General features: G+C 57.7%; 1 protein-coding gene across 1 annotated transcript; it reads right to left on the bottom strand.

Annotated features, from left to right (window-relative positions):
- Nucleotides 1-7441: 7441 nt before the first annotated feature.
- On the bottom strand, nucleotides 7442-16871 carry LOC135993484 (APC membrane recruitment protein 1-like). Its single transcript, XM_065643393.1, has 2 exons — nucleotides 16787-16871; nucleotides 7442-15456 (listed from the first exon to the last, which is right to left on the bottom strand). Exon 2 carries the CDS (start codon nucleotides 15360-15362, stop codon nucleotides 12051-12053), a length of 3312 nt encoding a protein of 1103 aa, XP_065499465.1. The 5' UTR covers nucleotides 15363-15456; nucleotides 16787-16871; the 3' UTR covers nucleotides 7442-12050.
- Between the last annotated feature and the right edge of the window lie 317 nt (nucleotides 16872-17188).

Genomic DNA, 17188 nt, shown 5'->3' with positions numbered 1-17188 from the left:
CAGCCCTTGCAAGCAGCTCCCACGGGCACCGTGCTCCTGCCTGGGGCGGCACAGGCAAGGAGATGACATTACGCATCATTAGTGGCACCGAGTCCCTCCTGATCACCCACTGGGAGAAGATTTCAGAAAAGAGGGGCTGGGGAAAGTCAATGCATGGAGCGCCAGCCTGGCAACAAGAGAAGGGCAGAGCTGGGCAGAGCTCAGCAAAGGCTGGGATGGACCTTGGTTGTGGGCAAGTGCCTGTGCAGGGAGAGTAGCCAGCAAAGGATCCTGCAGGAAAAATACTTCAGGGCTGTTAGTCCTTGTCCTGGAAAACCAGGACTTGAATTCACAGTTGGGTCAGTAAGACGGTGTAACAGCCCCCAGGGCTGGCTGGGGGTGCGAGCGCTGCCTTCCATCCCAGTCAGCCAGAGACCCTCGTAGCCCAAAACCAGCCGGCTGTCGACTCTGAAAAGCTGCATGTGTAACCGGGCAAGTCATACACAACAATGTCAGTCTCACTTCAAACAAACATTAACTCTGGGGCCAAAAGCTGGCGATATATTTGTCAGGCTCTGTTAATTTAGCTGTCTCACCACAGAAGCGCTCAGCCAGCTCCACTTCCTACATGCTGCTTCTCAGCTGCCAAATCCATTGCCTCTGATAAAAATCAGAATTATTCTCTTTAAAAAAAAATATAAGCAATCCTTTCTTGCAACCAATGAGGTATTGCACCAGCCATTGGGTCACACTCCTTTCTGGGGGAGGTCGGGCAAAACCCAGAGCAGCTGCCACGGACCAGCATCCCTGTGCATCCACATGGCACCGATAACATCGGCTCAGCCCTATGCGAGAAACGGCTTTGCCAGGGGCTGTGGCGGCTCCAGGGGTTTCAGCCAGAAGAAATTCCCTGCTGATTCCTCCATGAGGAAAAAGCAACAGCTTTACAACAAGCCCCGCTGGGGTTGGCTGCCAAATGTGTGACACTGTGGCCATGGTACAGATGCTGAGGTCACTTTATCCCAGATTTAGAGCCCGTCTCAAATAATTCCTGTTCATGGCCAGTCTTGCCTCTGTTACCTGGTGCCTTGGTCATCACAACTCTCCTGCTTCAATGAGCTCAGTGTCTCTCCTAGGCAGAGATGCCAGCATCTCTCCTAGATGCTAGGAAATTGTAGGACTGGTTTTGTTCTGTTTAATGGAAAAACAAAGGTAAACACCCACCTGCACAAGCCCAAGCTAACAAATCTACTGGATCCTCTTGTTCTGGGGATCTCATTACATCCACCTCTCCTCCTTGGTACAGGTCTCTCATTGCCCTCAAAACGCCCAAAACAAGGGGCTGAGGATGCTGTGCAGCAGCCAAAAATCTTCCTGGGGGGTCAAATGTTGTAAGAGGATTCAAGAGGAGCAAAAAAAGGCCCTAAATAAGGGCTGACAGTTGACGTGTCACCAAAAAACCCCACCAAGTGCAGAGTGCCCAAACCCATGCTAATGCTTCATTACTAGTCACCAAGGGGAGATCACCTGCAGACCAGCAGTTTGGCCCAGCATCAAGAAGCACCTGAGCTCATGCTGTTTTGAGGAAATATTGGGGCATTTTTCTAAAACACAGCGCAGCAAAATGGCACAGCCACCTCCCTGAAGGGGTCTGTGGGCTGCGATGGGTAGGAGCCTGGAGAAGCCGTGCTGTGCCACCGAGCAGAAATAGCATGCTGTGAGGCCAGGGGAGATGTTCCAGGGGTAGAACAGGAGCAGCAAGAGCTGGTTTCACGCTGGGCACTCAAACTTCAGCACTTCCCCACGGCCAACAGTGTCGTGCTAATGAACAATCTATGGGCGCACACCAGGGAGTTTTCTTTTTTAGATTCATTCATGGGGGTTTTTGGAAGATACAATAACAGAAAACAGCACTCCTCCCGCTCCCTGGGTCTGGCTCGATTCCAGACTTCACTTTCCCCCCGCCCAGTTTCACACCAAGAAGCACTTTACTTTTTGCAAACAAATAATTTATCCAAAAAGGAGGAGCAGCCTGTAGAAGATAGCAGCACATCCGTGGCATGATGTTAATATGCACATGGAATTTAACTTCCTCGTGTTGCAAAAAAGCACAGGGAAAAACATAGCAGAGTGCAGCAGGGAGGCGAGAGATCAGATCAAACGGATCAGATCAAACGGAGCAAACCTCCCGATCAAAGCCAACATGACTTTGCTCGTCACCGTTCAACAGCGGCGATGCAGGGCGGAGGAGAAAGGTCCTCAGACATGCTGGAAACACGCGCGGGCACCAACATGCGAGTTCCTGCCTTCTCTCGCCTGGCCTTGTGCGAGAAAGCGCCATTTCTTCCCACCGCCGAGCCCTCTGCACCGACACGCAGGCAGCGTGCAGCGCCTGGGGGGCTGGAAAGACATCTAGCAAGGTTTGCAGGAGGAGGTGTTGGTACAAAGCCCCATTGTCCTGGGTGGGGTATTCCCCAGGTAAAAAAAAAAATCAGGGTGAAGCTGAGCACATGAAAACTGAACAAAGGAGAAATTGCCCAGGAAACAGATGCAAGCAAAGGGAAGCAGCAAACTCTCACTTCTTAAATCGCTGGAAGGGGGTTAACCAAGGCATAAGCAGAAGATGGAGCACAAACTACGGTGCCTTGAGCTGGAGCCACATCGTACAGAATCAGAGAATCATTTTGGCTGGACAAGACCTTTAAGGTCATCAAACCCAACCATCAACCCAACACTGCCAAGTCCACCTCTAAACCGCGTCACTAAGAACCCCATCTACCTGGGGGCAGCACACAGCCCGCATGGTCAAGAAGAAGCCAAGCTCACCACCACCACCACCCCAGCAGCAGGAGAAACCTTCGCTGCAGATCCAGTTGAAGCAGCGCAGCCTTGCTCCCCATCCGCACTCACCCTTTGGAGATGCTAAGTAATACCCTGGAAACCTTCCCGCGCATTTCCGAAGCGTGGGGAAGAGAAGGGAGTCTTTCTCAGCCAGCTCTTGGCATGAGAACAGACACAGCCAGCCTTGTGTGGCTTTAGAAAGGATTGGTTTATTTATATGTTGGTGGCTTTCTGGCATCCTGCCCTTTTGACATCCCTTCTCCAAATACAGCAGCCCTTGCCTGGCCCCAGAGCACCCCTTAGGGACATTTGAGGTCAGCGGTAATGACACCAACGGTGGTGGCCAAGGGCCATAACCCAGCTGGCAGGGCAGGAGCCAGCCCCACAGCACCTGAGCAAGGTGAGCAGGATGAGGATGGTGGCCAAGGCCAACCAAGGCACATCCATGGTGATGAGGCAGCTCCGTGGTCAGGCTGGGAAGTCAACCCACATGTCAGGGTCTGGATCAACAGGGTCCGTAGCCAGGGATAGGATAGTACTGAGCTGGAGCCTTGCAAGACAGCCCAAGCAGGACTGGGGAACCAAGGCTGAGCTTAAATGGGCTCCCGGGCTCATGGGTGTGAGTGGGGGTCCCAGGTGAGGCTGTTCAGAGCCATTAAGGGCTATTAGTGCCCTCAGGGTCCTGGCAGCCTGACTCCAAAGCTGTCCCGCAGGAAGAAAGAAGTGCCATGGCCAAAGTGGATAAGTTGATGCAGCAGGAGTTGGGGTTCAGGGAGGGGCCGGTCATCGTTGGGGACCTCGTGGCTCTCAGCAGCCCCTGTGGGGACAATACAGGGGAAGCACAAGCCATTGCCACCTTTGCTTTGCCCTGTCAGGCCAAATCCATGCACAGCACCTATGGAACAGCAAGAAAAGCTGTAAGAAAGACGCAGTAAGAAACAAAAGATCTGACCCAAAAGGTCTAAATGTGTCCCATCCAACATGAGGGTAAATCATGGAGAAATCCTCCCCAGCGGTACCTGGGCTGGGAAATACTGGGTTGCTGGGACCAGAATGTTTCAGTCCCCAGCTACGTAGCTTTCAGCAGGCTCCATTCACTGTGACAAATAGAAAAAACACAGACAAAACCCCCACAAAATTCATAAACAACATCTGTGAGGTCTGGTTTGCATCAGACAGACTCGGGCTCTTCAGCTCAAGCCGTTTCACCATGCCAAGCAGGCAGTGAAATCCCTCTGTTTCTCTCATAGGATTTTTTCCTTGAGTCCTGTTTTTCAGAGCCAGCCTTTATCACCTTTTAATCATATTTGAGTCTTCTTTGCCTGAGAGATGCTTCCCATATAACAGTTGTCCTGTCATCCCTCCTGGGGCTCCCACACAGGGGCTACAGGTCTCATTCAAATGAATGTGTCCTTCACGTTAGTGGCTTCTCCAGCCCTGGAAAACAAGGGGAGAAGTTCAGAGCCTCCAGCTCTTTTTCTCCTCTTTTTTTTACGGCTCGGATGAAACGCCACGAAATTTTGTTTGGTGGAAAAATAGAGGGGCAAAAATAGGGGAAAACGGAGAAACCCATGAGGAAGGCCCGGTGGGGACGGAGTAGACCCACACGGAGGTGGGCATCCAGCCCGCAGTGCTGCGGAGCGGCAGGTCTGTGTCCCCCATTGCCGCGGGTCTGTGTCCCCCAGCGCCGCGGGTCTGTGTCCCCCATTGCCGCGGGTCTGTGTCCCCCAGCGCGGTGCCGCCCGGTCCCCGCGTCCGTCGCCGTGGGGCGACACTCGGGGCTGCTGATGCTGAGGGCTCAGGGGACCGAGGGAGCCCGGACAGGAGCACGAAGCTCCGGCCGGCCGCGCGTTCCCCCCGCCGTGTCCCCCGCAAGCGCCCCAAGCCCCCGGGCCGCCTTTGCGGCTTTCGGGGGGCCTTTCTCCCGGCTCAGCATCGCTCCAGCCCCAGAACTGCAGGAACTGAGCTCTCCCTTAGAGGTCAGCCCAGCGCCAAAACCGGCCCAAAAATCCACCCTGACGAATGGGATTCCCACAGAGAGCAGGAATTTGGTTAAAAAGGCTGCTCAGGGAGGGCAGGGGACGGTCCCCAACCCCCGCAGCCCCTCGCCCTGCCGTTGCCGAAGGGTGTTCCCAAAAGCTGAGCTCTCCTGCCCACTGGTGGCCTCAGCTGCTGCCTCCGTCCCTCCCCAGCGCCACGATGTGCAGCTCACACCAGCGTGCGGTTGGGACAGAGCAGGGATGGACCTGCCCAAACCCCTGGCTCCAACCCCCCTTCTCCTGCTTCCCCCAGCTCCTATTTTGGGCAAAACTCATGAAAGCTGCAAAGCTTCTATCCGCTCCCCAGTTCCTTCTCACACGCTGGATGTTCCAAACCCCATGTCTACCCCTGGTCGGGGGGAGCCCCCGTCCCAGGGGAAAGCCTGCCCAGCTCCAGCAGATAGCTTTGGGGAGCAGGAGGACCAGAGGCTGGTCTTGCTGCTGCTGCTCACACCCCTGTCACATCAGGCAGGACGGGATGGGAGCTGAGAAGCTCCGCTTGAGCTGGATGGGGAAAGAGGAATGGGCATAGGGAAGAAGTTAAATCAGCCGTAGCAACTGCTTGCAGGATCTTCCGTGGAGCAGAAGATGGAGATACGTGCTGCCACCAAGCTGCAGGTGACATGAAGGCCAAAATCAAGGCAATCAAATTAAACAGTATTCCCTGAAAATAAAACAAACAGTTTCAAAACAAATATGAGGCCTTGGTACTTATTTTTAAAATGTTCTTTAAGCTTCAATGATTGTTTGCTGCTACCCTTATCTACAGTCATGCTGAATAAAGCTATAGCTAAATGGAAAGTTAAATGTATTCACAAGGTGTTTCACATCGTATTTGCAGTCTCTCCACCTGCCAGTGTGGTTTTTTCAGCAGGGCCTTGTTTGCAGTGAACAAGTGGATATGTATTTACTAGCAGGCAATTAAAGCTGAAGGTTTGAAGCATCCCTGGTGGGATGGGCCAACCCAAGCCCTGATCATGTCACCCCCACCAGCAACACTCTGCTACCGTGGTCAAATGCTTCTCCTGCCACGTGTACAGCAGGAAAGCAGCAGGAGAAACAGAAAGCAACACCGGGACAAGGTGAAATCCATCTCCTGCAGCATCCCTCTGCTGAGCTGTGCCTGGTGGCTTCCAGCATCCCCTCCGGTACCTGGTCACCCGTATCCATCACTCTGCCAGGGGGCTGTTACTTGCTGCAGGTGAAGCCAAGGGGAATACGCCCCAGGCACCACTTACAACGTGGTATTAAACACCTGCAGTCATAAGCATTGCCAGCAGTCCCCCGAGTAACCCCTTCCCTGCCGGGAACCCCAGCTGGCACAGCAGGATTTGACATTGTCCTCAGCAGAAAATGCTTTTGCAGCTTCAGGAGTCTTACATCTCAAAAATGGGATCTGGAAAGCAACACAAGTGCTTTGGGGTACGTGTTTTAAGCCAAGAAGTGTGTAAGATGCAGGAAGCATGCTCAGAGTAACAGCTGCCAAAGAGGCTGGACAGGACCATGACTCCAGAAGGAGAATCTGAAGATGAGATTTGAGCTCACGACCCAGGAGCCATCAAGTGCCACCAGGCACACAACCCTTGCCCTGCTCAACCTTTTGAACAGCTTTTTTTTTAAAATTTCCTTTCTGGATGAGATTTCCATCCCTGGTGGGGGACAGCCCATGGCAGCGCTGACCCAGCCTCATGTTTCATTTTTCCCAGCTGATTACCTTCCAGACTTCAGCTCATGTTTAAAATGAAGGAAAATAATTAGAGCCCAGCAGCAGCAGTCAGCGCCTGCCCTCTGCCCTTTCCCTTGCCTGGGTATTTCTTTTTTTCTCCCTAAATTCAGTTTGGGATGATCAGGAGAAGTCCTGGGCTGGTGGCCTCTCCTCTGTGATGGTCCCACTCTGCTTGTCATCAGAGGTGGCCTCACCTGCTGCCTCTGTCCCCCAGTGTCCCCAAGAAGTGGAGGTCACACCAGTGCATGGTCCTGCGGGATGGCTGTCGGGGTGGAGCTGCCCAAACCCCCCTTCACCTTCTCCCTCAGCTCCTATTCCCAGCAAAAACGCACTAAAGCTGCAACCAACGTCAACCTTCCTTGGTGACGTGGTCAAACTACGTCCCTGAGACAGAACAGCCAAAAGGTCCTTGTTTAAACCCAGAGGGAAAGCACCTTGTGAGGACAGACCCACCAGGAACACTTTGTCCCCCGGGAGCCAAGCGGTCTCTGCTCCCGTCACCCACGTCACCCCAGCCAGCGCTTCAGCCCAGCGACAGCACAGGACGAGACACGCAGAGGGAAAGTTGGGCTCTGGGGCCGGTGCCTTCAATGACGGAGATTCTGCGGGTTCACTGAACGGCACGGGGTTTGGCCAAGGGGCATTCCGGACCAGCGGCGTGCTGCGCTCTCTGAAGCATCTCTTGTGTTGCCTTCTCCCACTGAAAAAAACACTTCACTTGCAAATAATCAAGAGATAGGAGGGGAGGGAAAAGGAAAAGATTAAATCAAGCATAAAACAAGCCAAGGAGAAAACCAAACCACAAGTGAAACCCACTGTTGTCTAAAAATCTGAAGTTTATTCATCAGAATTCAGTGAAAGGAACATTCATTTTAAAACACAATCAATGCATTAAAAAGTTTAAAGGACTAGTAGCAACGAGAGCAGAAAGACATCAGAAAAAAACCCCAAAGCTCAGACAAGTTGGTCACCTGGGAGGAGCCGCCTCTGCTCCCCGGGCACCCGCGGAGCAGCTGCCGCAGCGGGACAGCCCAGCGAGCACGGGCCGGCCTGGACAAGGGCCCAGCAGGGCTCTTCTCTAGAACCGAGAGGCTTTTCTGGATTTTAATTTATCACTTCACCCCAGTGTGGCTTCTGGGTGACTCGGTATGGGCGAGAAGAGCAGGCGGCCCCAGCTGGAGAGGAAGGAGCCGCACAATTCAGAGGCAGAGGGAATGTGGAACGCGGCACTGGTCCCAGCAACCCAGGAACGTTTGTCCAGTGACCTGCCCGTCCGGTCCCTGTGCTGGGAACAGGGGCAAACTCACTTAGGAAAAATTCAAAAAGCACCATTAGGTGAAGGCTAATTAATTAGAAGACCAAAAAAACCAAAACAAAACCAAAATACTACCTAGAGCCAAATGTCTCAGCAGCAATTGCCATCTCTGCTGGCATTGGCAGGGGGGCAAAGAAGAGGCAAAAAATCTGCTTTTGGCTGTAATCTTTCAGCTTTTCAGCATTTAATTTTCTTTCTGCGCGTCACTGTTTGACATCGTTCTTGTTTGCTCCATTAATCACCGTGGCCTTGTGCAGAGAAGTTATTTCAGCCCTTACACCCTAAGCAGGGTGACAAACTCCGCAGGGCCACAACTCCTGCAGAGCCGGGCAAACGCAGCAGCACATCGTTTGACTACATCAAAAACCAGAGCAAGAAGAGCCACGTTACCGGGGGGTGGGTCTCAGCTCGCCAGAGCTCTCCTTGCGTTTCTGATCCCCAGGTTCCAGGCAGCGTCGCTGCGGGAGGACGCGGGACTGACGCTGGCGATGCCGGCGGCACAGGAGCTGCCCCGGCTCCGGCCCCGCGGCGGGAGACAGGAGAAGGTGGAAGCCCCGCTGGGCCTGTGCAGACCCCGCGTTATTTAAAGAGCAGGTCTCAGACCCGGAGCAGGCGATGCTGCCCATGCCAGGGGGAGAGCCGAGTCCCAGCCCGGCCAGGGAGCACCGCGGAGACAGAAAACTCATCACCGCTGTCACCAGCATCGCCACGCACCCACCAACAGCATCTCCTGCCCGGGACTGAAGAAAAGCCTCAAGTTTGGATAAAATGATTTAAACCCCAACTGAAATCTCTGGTTTTCTAGTTTAAAGACGGTCACAATTCTTTCAGGGAGAAATCACCCAACTCCACAAATTCAGATTAAAAACAAAGCTCAGAACAAAAGACATGAAGTAGACGGGAGTGACAAAGAGGAGGAAAGCCCCGACGCCCAGCGGTGTCTGCACAGCGTGTGTGACGGGCCGGCTGCCGGTGCCAGCGCTGCCCGGGGTCAGTGGAGCAGGAGGTGCCGGGACAGAGCAGCCAGAGGTTCCCTCGCATCGCACGGGCAGCGGCAGCAGCACAGTAATGGCCTTTTCTCCATCGGAACGGGAACCACAGCACTTGAAAAGACAACGCACACGAGTAAAACCAAAGTCCGTAAAATTTCCCCATGAATATAAAATGCAAAACTATACAAAAATAGATAAAATCCACCGTTTTCTTATGTGTATAAAAACCAACAAATAAAATCCCCAAGGCCCCCAAAACGCAATACAGAATTACTTGGTAGACTGACCCGAATGTCAGTGGTTTAAGCGTGGATTAGCAGCCACAATTCATCCCTCTAAGGCAAGAGCTTCCCTGGAAGGGATGTACTCTGGAGAGTCCCTCGAGGGGAGGTTTTCCTTAATATCTTGGCAAGACGACCTGCTGTTCCTGACTCCTAGGACCTACTTCTGGTTCAGAAACCCTTTTTTCATAAAAAGCCTCAACCACCCCTCTCCAGTCTGAGTTCCTCGGTAAGGCAGGATTGGACTGACAGCCTGATCCGCATCAAGACCGGAGGATCTGCTCCTATTTATCCCGGGCAGACGGGTGTTGTAGGAAGAGCAGCACGTCAGGCAGCGAAATCCAGTCGCTCTACGGCAGTGAGAATTTACAGGCTGGGTGAGCACACTGAAAAGTCGGATTTCTTTGGGTTAATGGAGCCGAATGCACCAATAATCCAGCAAAGGGACACCAAAAATGCTTTTAGAAAACTCACTTTAACCCAACAGATCTTTGCTTCATTTAGTTCACATCGATTTAAGAGGAGGAACCTTTGGTATAAAGTCAGATTACCAAGTCTTGGCTGTATTGCTTTCACACATTCAAGTCTAGAAGCTGTTTTCACTAAGCCCTTCCATGACATACCTACACCCAGAAGAATTATTCCTAGAGACGCGCGTTTGCAACGGAACATTCATTTTAGCACCGAGACGCTTTCATACGTCACCAGGACTTTGGCAAAGGCTGCACCACGTCTGAACAAAACGCTACGCAAACCCCTTAACCTGCGAGAGCCTTTGGTGACACCCTAAAATAAAACAGCGATTAAAACCCAGCCCGGGGCTGCTCAGGCCGAGCAATTCCTGTGAGTGCCCGTCTGTGTGACAGTGGCCCCGATGTCACCAGCGGGGTTTGCTGCGGGTTTTGTGTTGTGAGCGGCGGTGAGACGTGCGGTGCCGAGCCCTGACCCTGCCCTGGCTCTGAGCAAGCGGGGAGCCTGTGCCAATGAGGCACGATGTTCGTTAGCAGACGCTCACGCGCTGCGCTAACGAGGGGTGACCGCACTCAGCACCGGGAGGCGAGGGGACCTTTCGCTGGTGACCGTGTTCTCCTCTCCAGGTGGGGGATGCGGAGCTGGAGCAGCATCGAGCGCCGGGTTTGCCCCACAAAATCCGCTCCGGTTGCACACAGGGATGGGAGGAAAAAACCACGGCCCGGCGGGTTCCTGCGGTAAGTGCCTGCAGCAGGACTGGTAGGAAAATCACAGGTTTGCCCATGGACACTCAGATGGGTCTAGTCCAGCCTCAGAAATCTGTCCGGGAAAGTAAAACAAAACAAAAAAACCCAAACCAAACATAAATAAGTTGGACCACAGGCAATTAAAGCCTGGCTTTGCCTTTCCCTGCTCCTTCACAGGTACACAGGGGCAGGGCTGTGAGGAGTCTCTTCTCAAAAAGAAGTTTTGGGACCTCATTTTGCTTGGGGGGAAAAAGAATAAACCCAAAGCAGCTCCTTGTGCTTGTAAACCCAGCAATGCTAGGGAGCTGCTGACTGCTCCAACCACAGCAGGGTCCATAACTTGGGGCATGGGAGAGAAACCAAAATCATCATCAGTAACTGAATTAAAAATCAGAATACAGAGCTTGGACAGGAGGAGGAAGCTTTGCGAGTCACAGACAGGGAGGTTTGCTTTAGAGACAAGTGTGTCTGAGATCCCGGAGGACACGGGAGACGTCTCGAGGACCAACAGCCTGAAACGGATGTTTCCAGGAGCTCGTACGACCTCCTCAGACAAAGTCCATCTCCCCCTCCCCGCTCCTTCCAAGAGGAGAAAGATGCAAAACCTGCAGCAACCTCCAGCTTTCCTGTTCCCTCCAGTCAGGAGGAAGAAGTTGTGAAGCCTAATTTAGGCTGCGTTACATCCTGTATTCCAATTAACAGAATACTTTCCTCATACGAGTTTCTGCAAAGAAAACAACAGTAAAATAATAATAAAAAAACAACCCACAAAACTTCCTTTTGGTGAAAGTAACAGCATCCACAACCTCGCGGCTCCAGGCACGATGCACATTTAGCTTATTTCAAAGACCTCGTCCGTGTGCCCACGGCCCGGGAGAGGCGAGGAGCATGGGACAAACACAGGAAAGGTTCCAGCGCGAATTGTGCTCCGTGAGGGCAGAGCAGGCAAAGAAGGGACCGACACGTGGATCCTAAAAGGGACACCACCGACAGCACAGCTCTCCGAGTGCGGTATCTTTGAGCAAATTCAAACCAGACCTGGAAAACGCTATCGGCACGCACACAAAAGCTCCCTCTTTCCTTTGGGACAACGGAAAAAATAATAAATAAAAATGTTACCGCAAAGTTCCCCTTTCAGCTGACTCGCCTCCCGTCCTCGCTCTGGAAATACCCGGCGTCCTTCCTCCCAGCCGGCCACGTCGAGACCGAGATGGAAGACACTCAAAGTGAGTCTGAACCAAAACATCTCACTGAGAAGATGAAGAAAACACCCCAGTTTCTCTCAAAGGTTCCCCCAGCTTGCTCCCACAGCTCCAGCCCTGCAGAAACAAAACCAAACCTGCCGCGCTGGCCGTGGCTCCGGTCCCAGCGTTTATTCCAGCAGCAGCACGAACGTGCCGGGGCTGCCGCCGCCCTTGGTGTTTGAGAGGCAGCGACGTGCGCTGAAAACCAGAAAGTGCCTCAGCATTAACGTGCGGATCCCGAGGTGGCTCTGAACCCCCCCAGCACCCACAGCAGTGAGACCCCGCACCAGAGCTGCAGGAGAGGAGCTCGTCCTGATCCGCCCAGCTCTAAACTCAGGTCACTCACCAACTGCTCCCTAATCTTTACGTTCTCCCTCCCTGCCCTTTGCAGCCCTTTTCACACCATCCCCGAGCAGCTACTCGGCTTCGGTGACGCTCAGGGCAGCGCTCCAGCAGCCAGCGGGCAGCGCGGGGCCGGCTCTGCCTTTCAGGGTCTCTCCGCAGCGCTCTGGGCTGTTCCCGGCGTCGGAGCTGCCGCTGGGGTGCTGGGGCATCCCCTGGGCGATGCCCACGGGTCGGCACTTGGCGCGTTTCTCCGGGGACAACGCGAAGCCAAAGCTGGGGGGCAGCTCGAGCTCTGTCTCTCCTCGGGCTGACACGCGGGGCAGCTTTTTGGCGGTGACTTCTCCGTGGTACCTGCAGGAACCGGCCGCCTCCCGGGCTGGCCTCGTGTCGCTCTGCAGAGGCAAAGTGCAGGGCCTGGGCCGGTGCCGGCTCGGCTCCGGCTCTCGGGGCCGCCCAGCCGGAGTCTCTGCAGTGACGCTCCGGGAAGGAGACAGAAGAAGGGACGCGGTGCCCAGCTGCTCTGACGGCTCCCAGGCGCTTTCCCCCGCAGTGGCCGGAGCGAAACCCCAGGGCTCCATTTCCCCGGCAGCCGTGTCGGTGTCGAGCTGGAGCTGCTGCCAGCCCGGCCAGCTCAGCCCGCCCTCGGGAACCGCCAGCTCGCCCTCCTCCTGGCTCCTGCTCCTCCTCGCTCGGCCGGCCTCCTGTTTGCCACCCTCCGGCTTCCACCAGAGCCGGCACGGCCCAGGGCCGCCCTTGGCAGCCTGCGGGTCGGCCAGCTCGAGCTCCAGGCTCTCCGTGTCCAGCGAGCGGCTCCTCCGGCCCACGCAGAGCGGCGCCGGCAGCGAGGGGCTCAGCCCGTGCAGGCGCAGGTGCCGGGGCAGGCTGGCGACCCCCCAGGGGCAGCTCTGCAAGGAGCCCAGGGGGTACCCCGGGGACATCGTCTCCTCGCATTCGGCCAGCGACTCTTGCTGTCCGTAGCCGTCGTCAAAGTCCTCGGCGATGTCCTCGCCGGCGTTCATCTCGGGGTGCCGCTCGCACTCCCCTTCTCCTTCCTGCTCCACGTCCACAACGTCGAAGGTGACCATGGTGGGGAGGGCAGGGAGGTTCTGGGTGAAGGAAGAGCCGGAGCTGGAGCTCCCCAGGCTTTCCGAGAGGCTGGAGAAGAGGGTCCCGCTGCTGGCGAACTCCACCAGCGCCTGCGAGAAGCTCACAGCGTGCTCGGGCTCGTGCTCGCTGCCCACCGGGGGCTGGGGGCTGCTGGCCCCCGCTCCACCGCCACGCTCGAGCTCGGCGAGTCTGTAGCCGGGGAACATCCCCGCTTTGGCTGGGGCTACGCCGCCGGTCACGGAGCCCCCAAACAACCCACAGTCTGGGTCCAAATCGAACCCCAGGTTGTTCTTTGGGAGCTGAATAAGGCAACTTCCTTGGGCTTTTTGGCTGTTGTAACAGTGTTCTGGACACAGAGTCCCTGGGAAATCCCTCCACTCGGGATTTTCAGCTCTGGCCACCGCAACCCCGCCGGTCACAGCCCTGCTTGGGGCGTGCGAGGCTGCCTGCTCACTACCAAGGCCGCTCTGATTCTTGCCAACCGAGCCGGCAGCTCTAGTTTTACATTCAACGCGCTGCTGCTCCCGGGGACACTTCTCCTTGCTGGGAACATCCAGTCGTTTCACGACCGGTTCCCGCTGCAGCTCCCACAACAGCAGCTCTTTCTGAATGGCCGCCAGCCGCTCTTCCTCCGTCTCCATCAGCCCTCGTTTCTGCTCCATCAGCTGGATCAGACTCTTCTCAGCAGGGAGGCACAAGTCCAAGAAGTAGCTGAAGAGCCCCGGGTGTGGGACTTTGCTCTCAAACAGGGATTCCTCCCCGTGAGAGGGACTCAGCAGCGCGTCAAACTCATAAAGTGCATCCCCGCTGTAACTGTCTCTGGGAAGACGCTCCTTCTTCATCTCCCCGAGCCCGTCTCCAGCTTCGTCCTCCAGCCCCGGCGTGGTGGAGTCGTAATAACCCTCATCGCTGTTGGGGGCAGACTCTTGCTGCTCGCTCTGTGGCGTCAGGAGCTCAACGCCGTCCATCGCGTCCCCCACGTAGGGCTGGGCCTCCGCCTCGTGCGAGGCGTGTGTCTCCAGGCTGCTGCTGGACATCTGCGCTCCGTAGCTCCTGTCCCCCGCTGCGCTGCGGGGCCATATCTGGGGCAGGTACTCCCCCGCCTCCTCGGGCATGGCCATCTCCTCCCCACCGCCCTGGTAGGTGACCAGGCAGGAGCTCCGTTTGGCAGCATCTCTGCTGCGCTCCACGGAGATGCTGCTCTCGGCGATGTCGGGCTCGGCGATGTCGTCTCCGCAGCCCGTCAGGGAATCGAAGCTCTTCAGGGACGCGGCGTCTCCTAAGATGAGGCTCAGCAGGTCCCCAGAGTGCAGGCAGGGAGGGTCGTTGTCTGTGAAGTCTGCGTGAGAGGCCAGCAGCAGATCACCACGGTCAAACTCTGCGCAGACACTGGCGTCAGCCTCTGATTTCATATCCAGAACGTCTCCGTTCCCCGGCATCGCCACCGCGTCGCCCTCAGAGCTGCCGTCAGCAGCCGGGACACAGCCGGGCTCGGCAGCCTCAGCGCAGCCGGCAGCGCTGCCCCCCGAGCGGTCGCCCCCCGAGCTCCCCGGGCCGGGCGCGGCAAGGGGGACGGGTCCCAGTGCCCTGCCCTGCGCGGCGCCTCGGCTCTCCCCTCCGGCCCCGGGAGCTTTGCCGGCCTCCTCCGAACCCCCACTCCACTCGGGCGCCTCGGCTTTCTCACACTCGGCAACCTTGCTCTTCCGGTGACGCCGGATGCTGTTCAAAAACCCTTTCAGGCCTTTTCTGGGCCTGGCAAAGGAGGCCTTGTCCCCATTGGGCTTTTTCTCACAACACTCGGCACTCCCGGCCGGAGAGCTGTCCCGCGGGCCAACGTCAACCTTGGCGCTGGTGTCAAGGGCCACGTGAGCGCTCTGGGAGCTCGGCAAAGGGCAGGGACGCGAGTCCCCGCTCCCCTCCGAAGGGCTTTCCAGCTGCGCCCCGTCGCAGGCAGCGCCGCTGAGCCCGTCGTGGGTCTGACATTTGCTGAGGCCCTTTTTCGAGGCGACTTTCCCCTGGCCTTTGCTTCTGCCTCCAAAGAAACTGGGCAGCGTGCAGATGCTCCTCTTCCCTCCAAACAGTTTGAAAGCCGTTTTCTTCATCTTGCCGGGGGGCGGCTGAGGCGGCTGCGGCTCCGCAGCCACGACGGAGGCATCGCCCCGCTCGGGCAGCCGGTCCGCGTTCTCCTCCCGCCGCTGGTCCCGTCCTTCCCGCTGCCCGCAGACCAGCGACTGCGACCTGCTCCGGACGGGCTCCTCCGCGCAGCCCGTTTCCATGGCAGCCGGTCAGTTTGGGTGCATCTAGCTGGAAACGATGACTTTGGTAACCGAGTCCACTTCTGGGTGCAGAGCTCGAAGCATCACAGCTGATCTAAAGCAAAGAGAAAGGGGACAGAGCTGAGGAGACGGCAGCAGACGGTGCAAAGACAGAGGCGCAGGTGGCACGAGGCCAAGAACTTTGTCAACAGCTGGAACTGAAGCTACAAAAGCATCCGACAGCCGCTCGGATCCTCCACTCCTTAAAGCCGTGAACAAAAACCTCGTGATGTTTAAATTTACCCGTGTGCAAGTGCAGGAAAACCAGGTGTCTCCATTGCGCAGCATCCCCGCTGCCCCAGGGCCGGGCAGGTCTGACCCCTGAGCCACCTTGCTCCAGCCCCTTCGCCTTCCCGGCCTTTTTGCCAGCGGGGAGGTCGGGTTCGGTTACCAGGCGCCTGTGAGCGGGGACACACGGGCTGCTCCGTCCACCTGCCCCACTCAGATCAGCAGCTGGGGCACAGCTGGTGGGGAAACCTCCTGCCCACCACCCAGCCGGGCTGGTCCAGCTCTGCCCAGCAGCCCCAGATGCCTCCAGAGCCTCCCTGGAGCCTCTGCAGAGATCACAGAACCCTGAAGGGCCCGACAGGGACCCACAGGATCATCGAGTCCAGCTCCTGTCCTGCCAGCACAGCCCCGAAGTTCACACCGCGTGTCTGGGGCCGGGGCCAAATGCTGCTGGAACTCTGAGAGCCGGTCGGACCGGCCCGAAGGAAAAACCACACGCACAGTGTGCGCGCAGGGCTGGCAAAAAGCAGAGGGGGGAATGGAACAGAAACACCATTCCAACAGTTCCACTGCAAAATGCTTTCGCTCTGGCTCCACGCCAGCCCCGGCACCAGCAGACGCTGCCGGACCGCACGGCTGTTCAGAGGCGCTCAAGACATAAACCCCTGTCAACAAATCGCGAAAACGGGGTTTACGGAACAAACCGCCCGATGCCGCAGGAAAAGGCGGCGGTTGTTTCCCTGCGCCCGGTGTCCCGGGCCGGCCGGGGCCGAGCTCGGCGTCTGGCCGGTTTGGGCCCCGCACACGGGACGAGCGGGCCCGGCCGGCCGGGCCGGGGCAGGAGGGGCCGGGACCCCCCGGAGGCTCCACCGCCCGGAACCTCCCGAGCGGGGCCCAGCGGGGCCGGAGCTCGGACCGACCCCCGCCCCTGCCGCCGTTCGCCGCTCCCCGCCGGGCTCGCCCGGCTCCGGAGAAGCCGCCGCGGCCCCGCAGCGTTCCCGGCCGGGCGGGCGGGGGAAGGCCGGGCCGCGGCCGAAACCCGGGGAAAGCGGCGCCGCCGCCCCGGCCGGCAGCACAGGCGGGGCCGGGCCCGCTCGCCGGCCGCAGGGCAGCCGCCCCCGGCCCCGCTTCCCCGGCGCCCGCTCCCCAGCCCTTACCGGCTGCGCGGGGCGGCGGCGTCCGGAGGCGGCGGGAGCGGGTCCGGCCCGGCCCGCCCGGGCCAGCCCAGGGACGGGCGAGTGGCCGCGGGGGCAGCGGGTCCGCCCGGCGCGCGGGAGGGGCGGGCCCGGGGGCGGAGTCTCCGGCACGGGGGCGGGGCTCTGACGTCGCGCTGGGTTGTGGCAGGGGCGGGGCCACGGGTGACAGCGGGACACGGGCCGCGTGACGCTGCACGGGGCCGGACACGCGGGGTGACCGCGCCGGCCGGGCCCGGCGCTGCGGGGACGGTTCCCGCCCGAGCTCCGCACGGTGAAGTCACCGCGTTCCCAGCAGCGGGTCGGTGCCGCCGCCCGGCAGAGCCGCGCTCCCCGGGACACACCTGGGGGGGCAGGGCGCACACC

This window comes from Caloenas nicobarica, chromosome 12, assembly GCF_036013445.1.
Source record: "Caloenas nicobarica isolate bCalNic1 chromosome 12, bCalNic1.hap1, whole genome shotgun sequence".
In the NCBI taxonomy this organism is placed as follows: domain Eukaryota; kingdom Metazoa; phylum Chordata; class Aves; order Columbiformes; family Columbidae; genus Caloenas; species Caloenas nicobarica.
The sequence above is the reverse complement of the archived record's forward strand: the minus strand, read 5'-3'. Positions and strand labels throughout refer to the sequence as shown.

What these genes read in the sequence shown, in the direction of transcription:
- LOC135993484 (XM_065643393.1), bottom strand. Translation starts at nt 15,362, where the DNA reads ATGGAAACGGGCTGCGCGGAGGAGCCCGTCCGGAGCAGGTCGCAGTCG.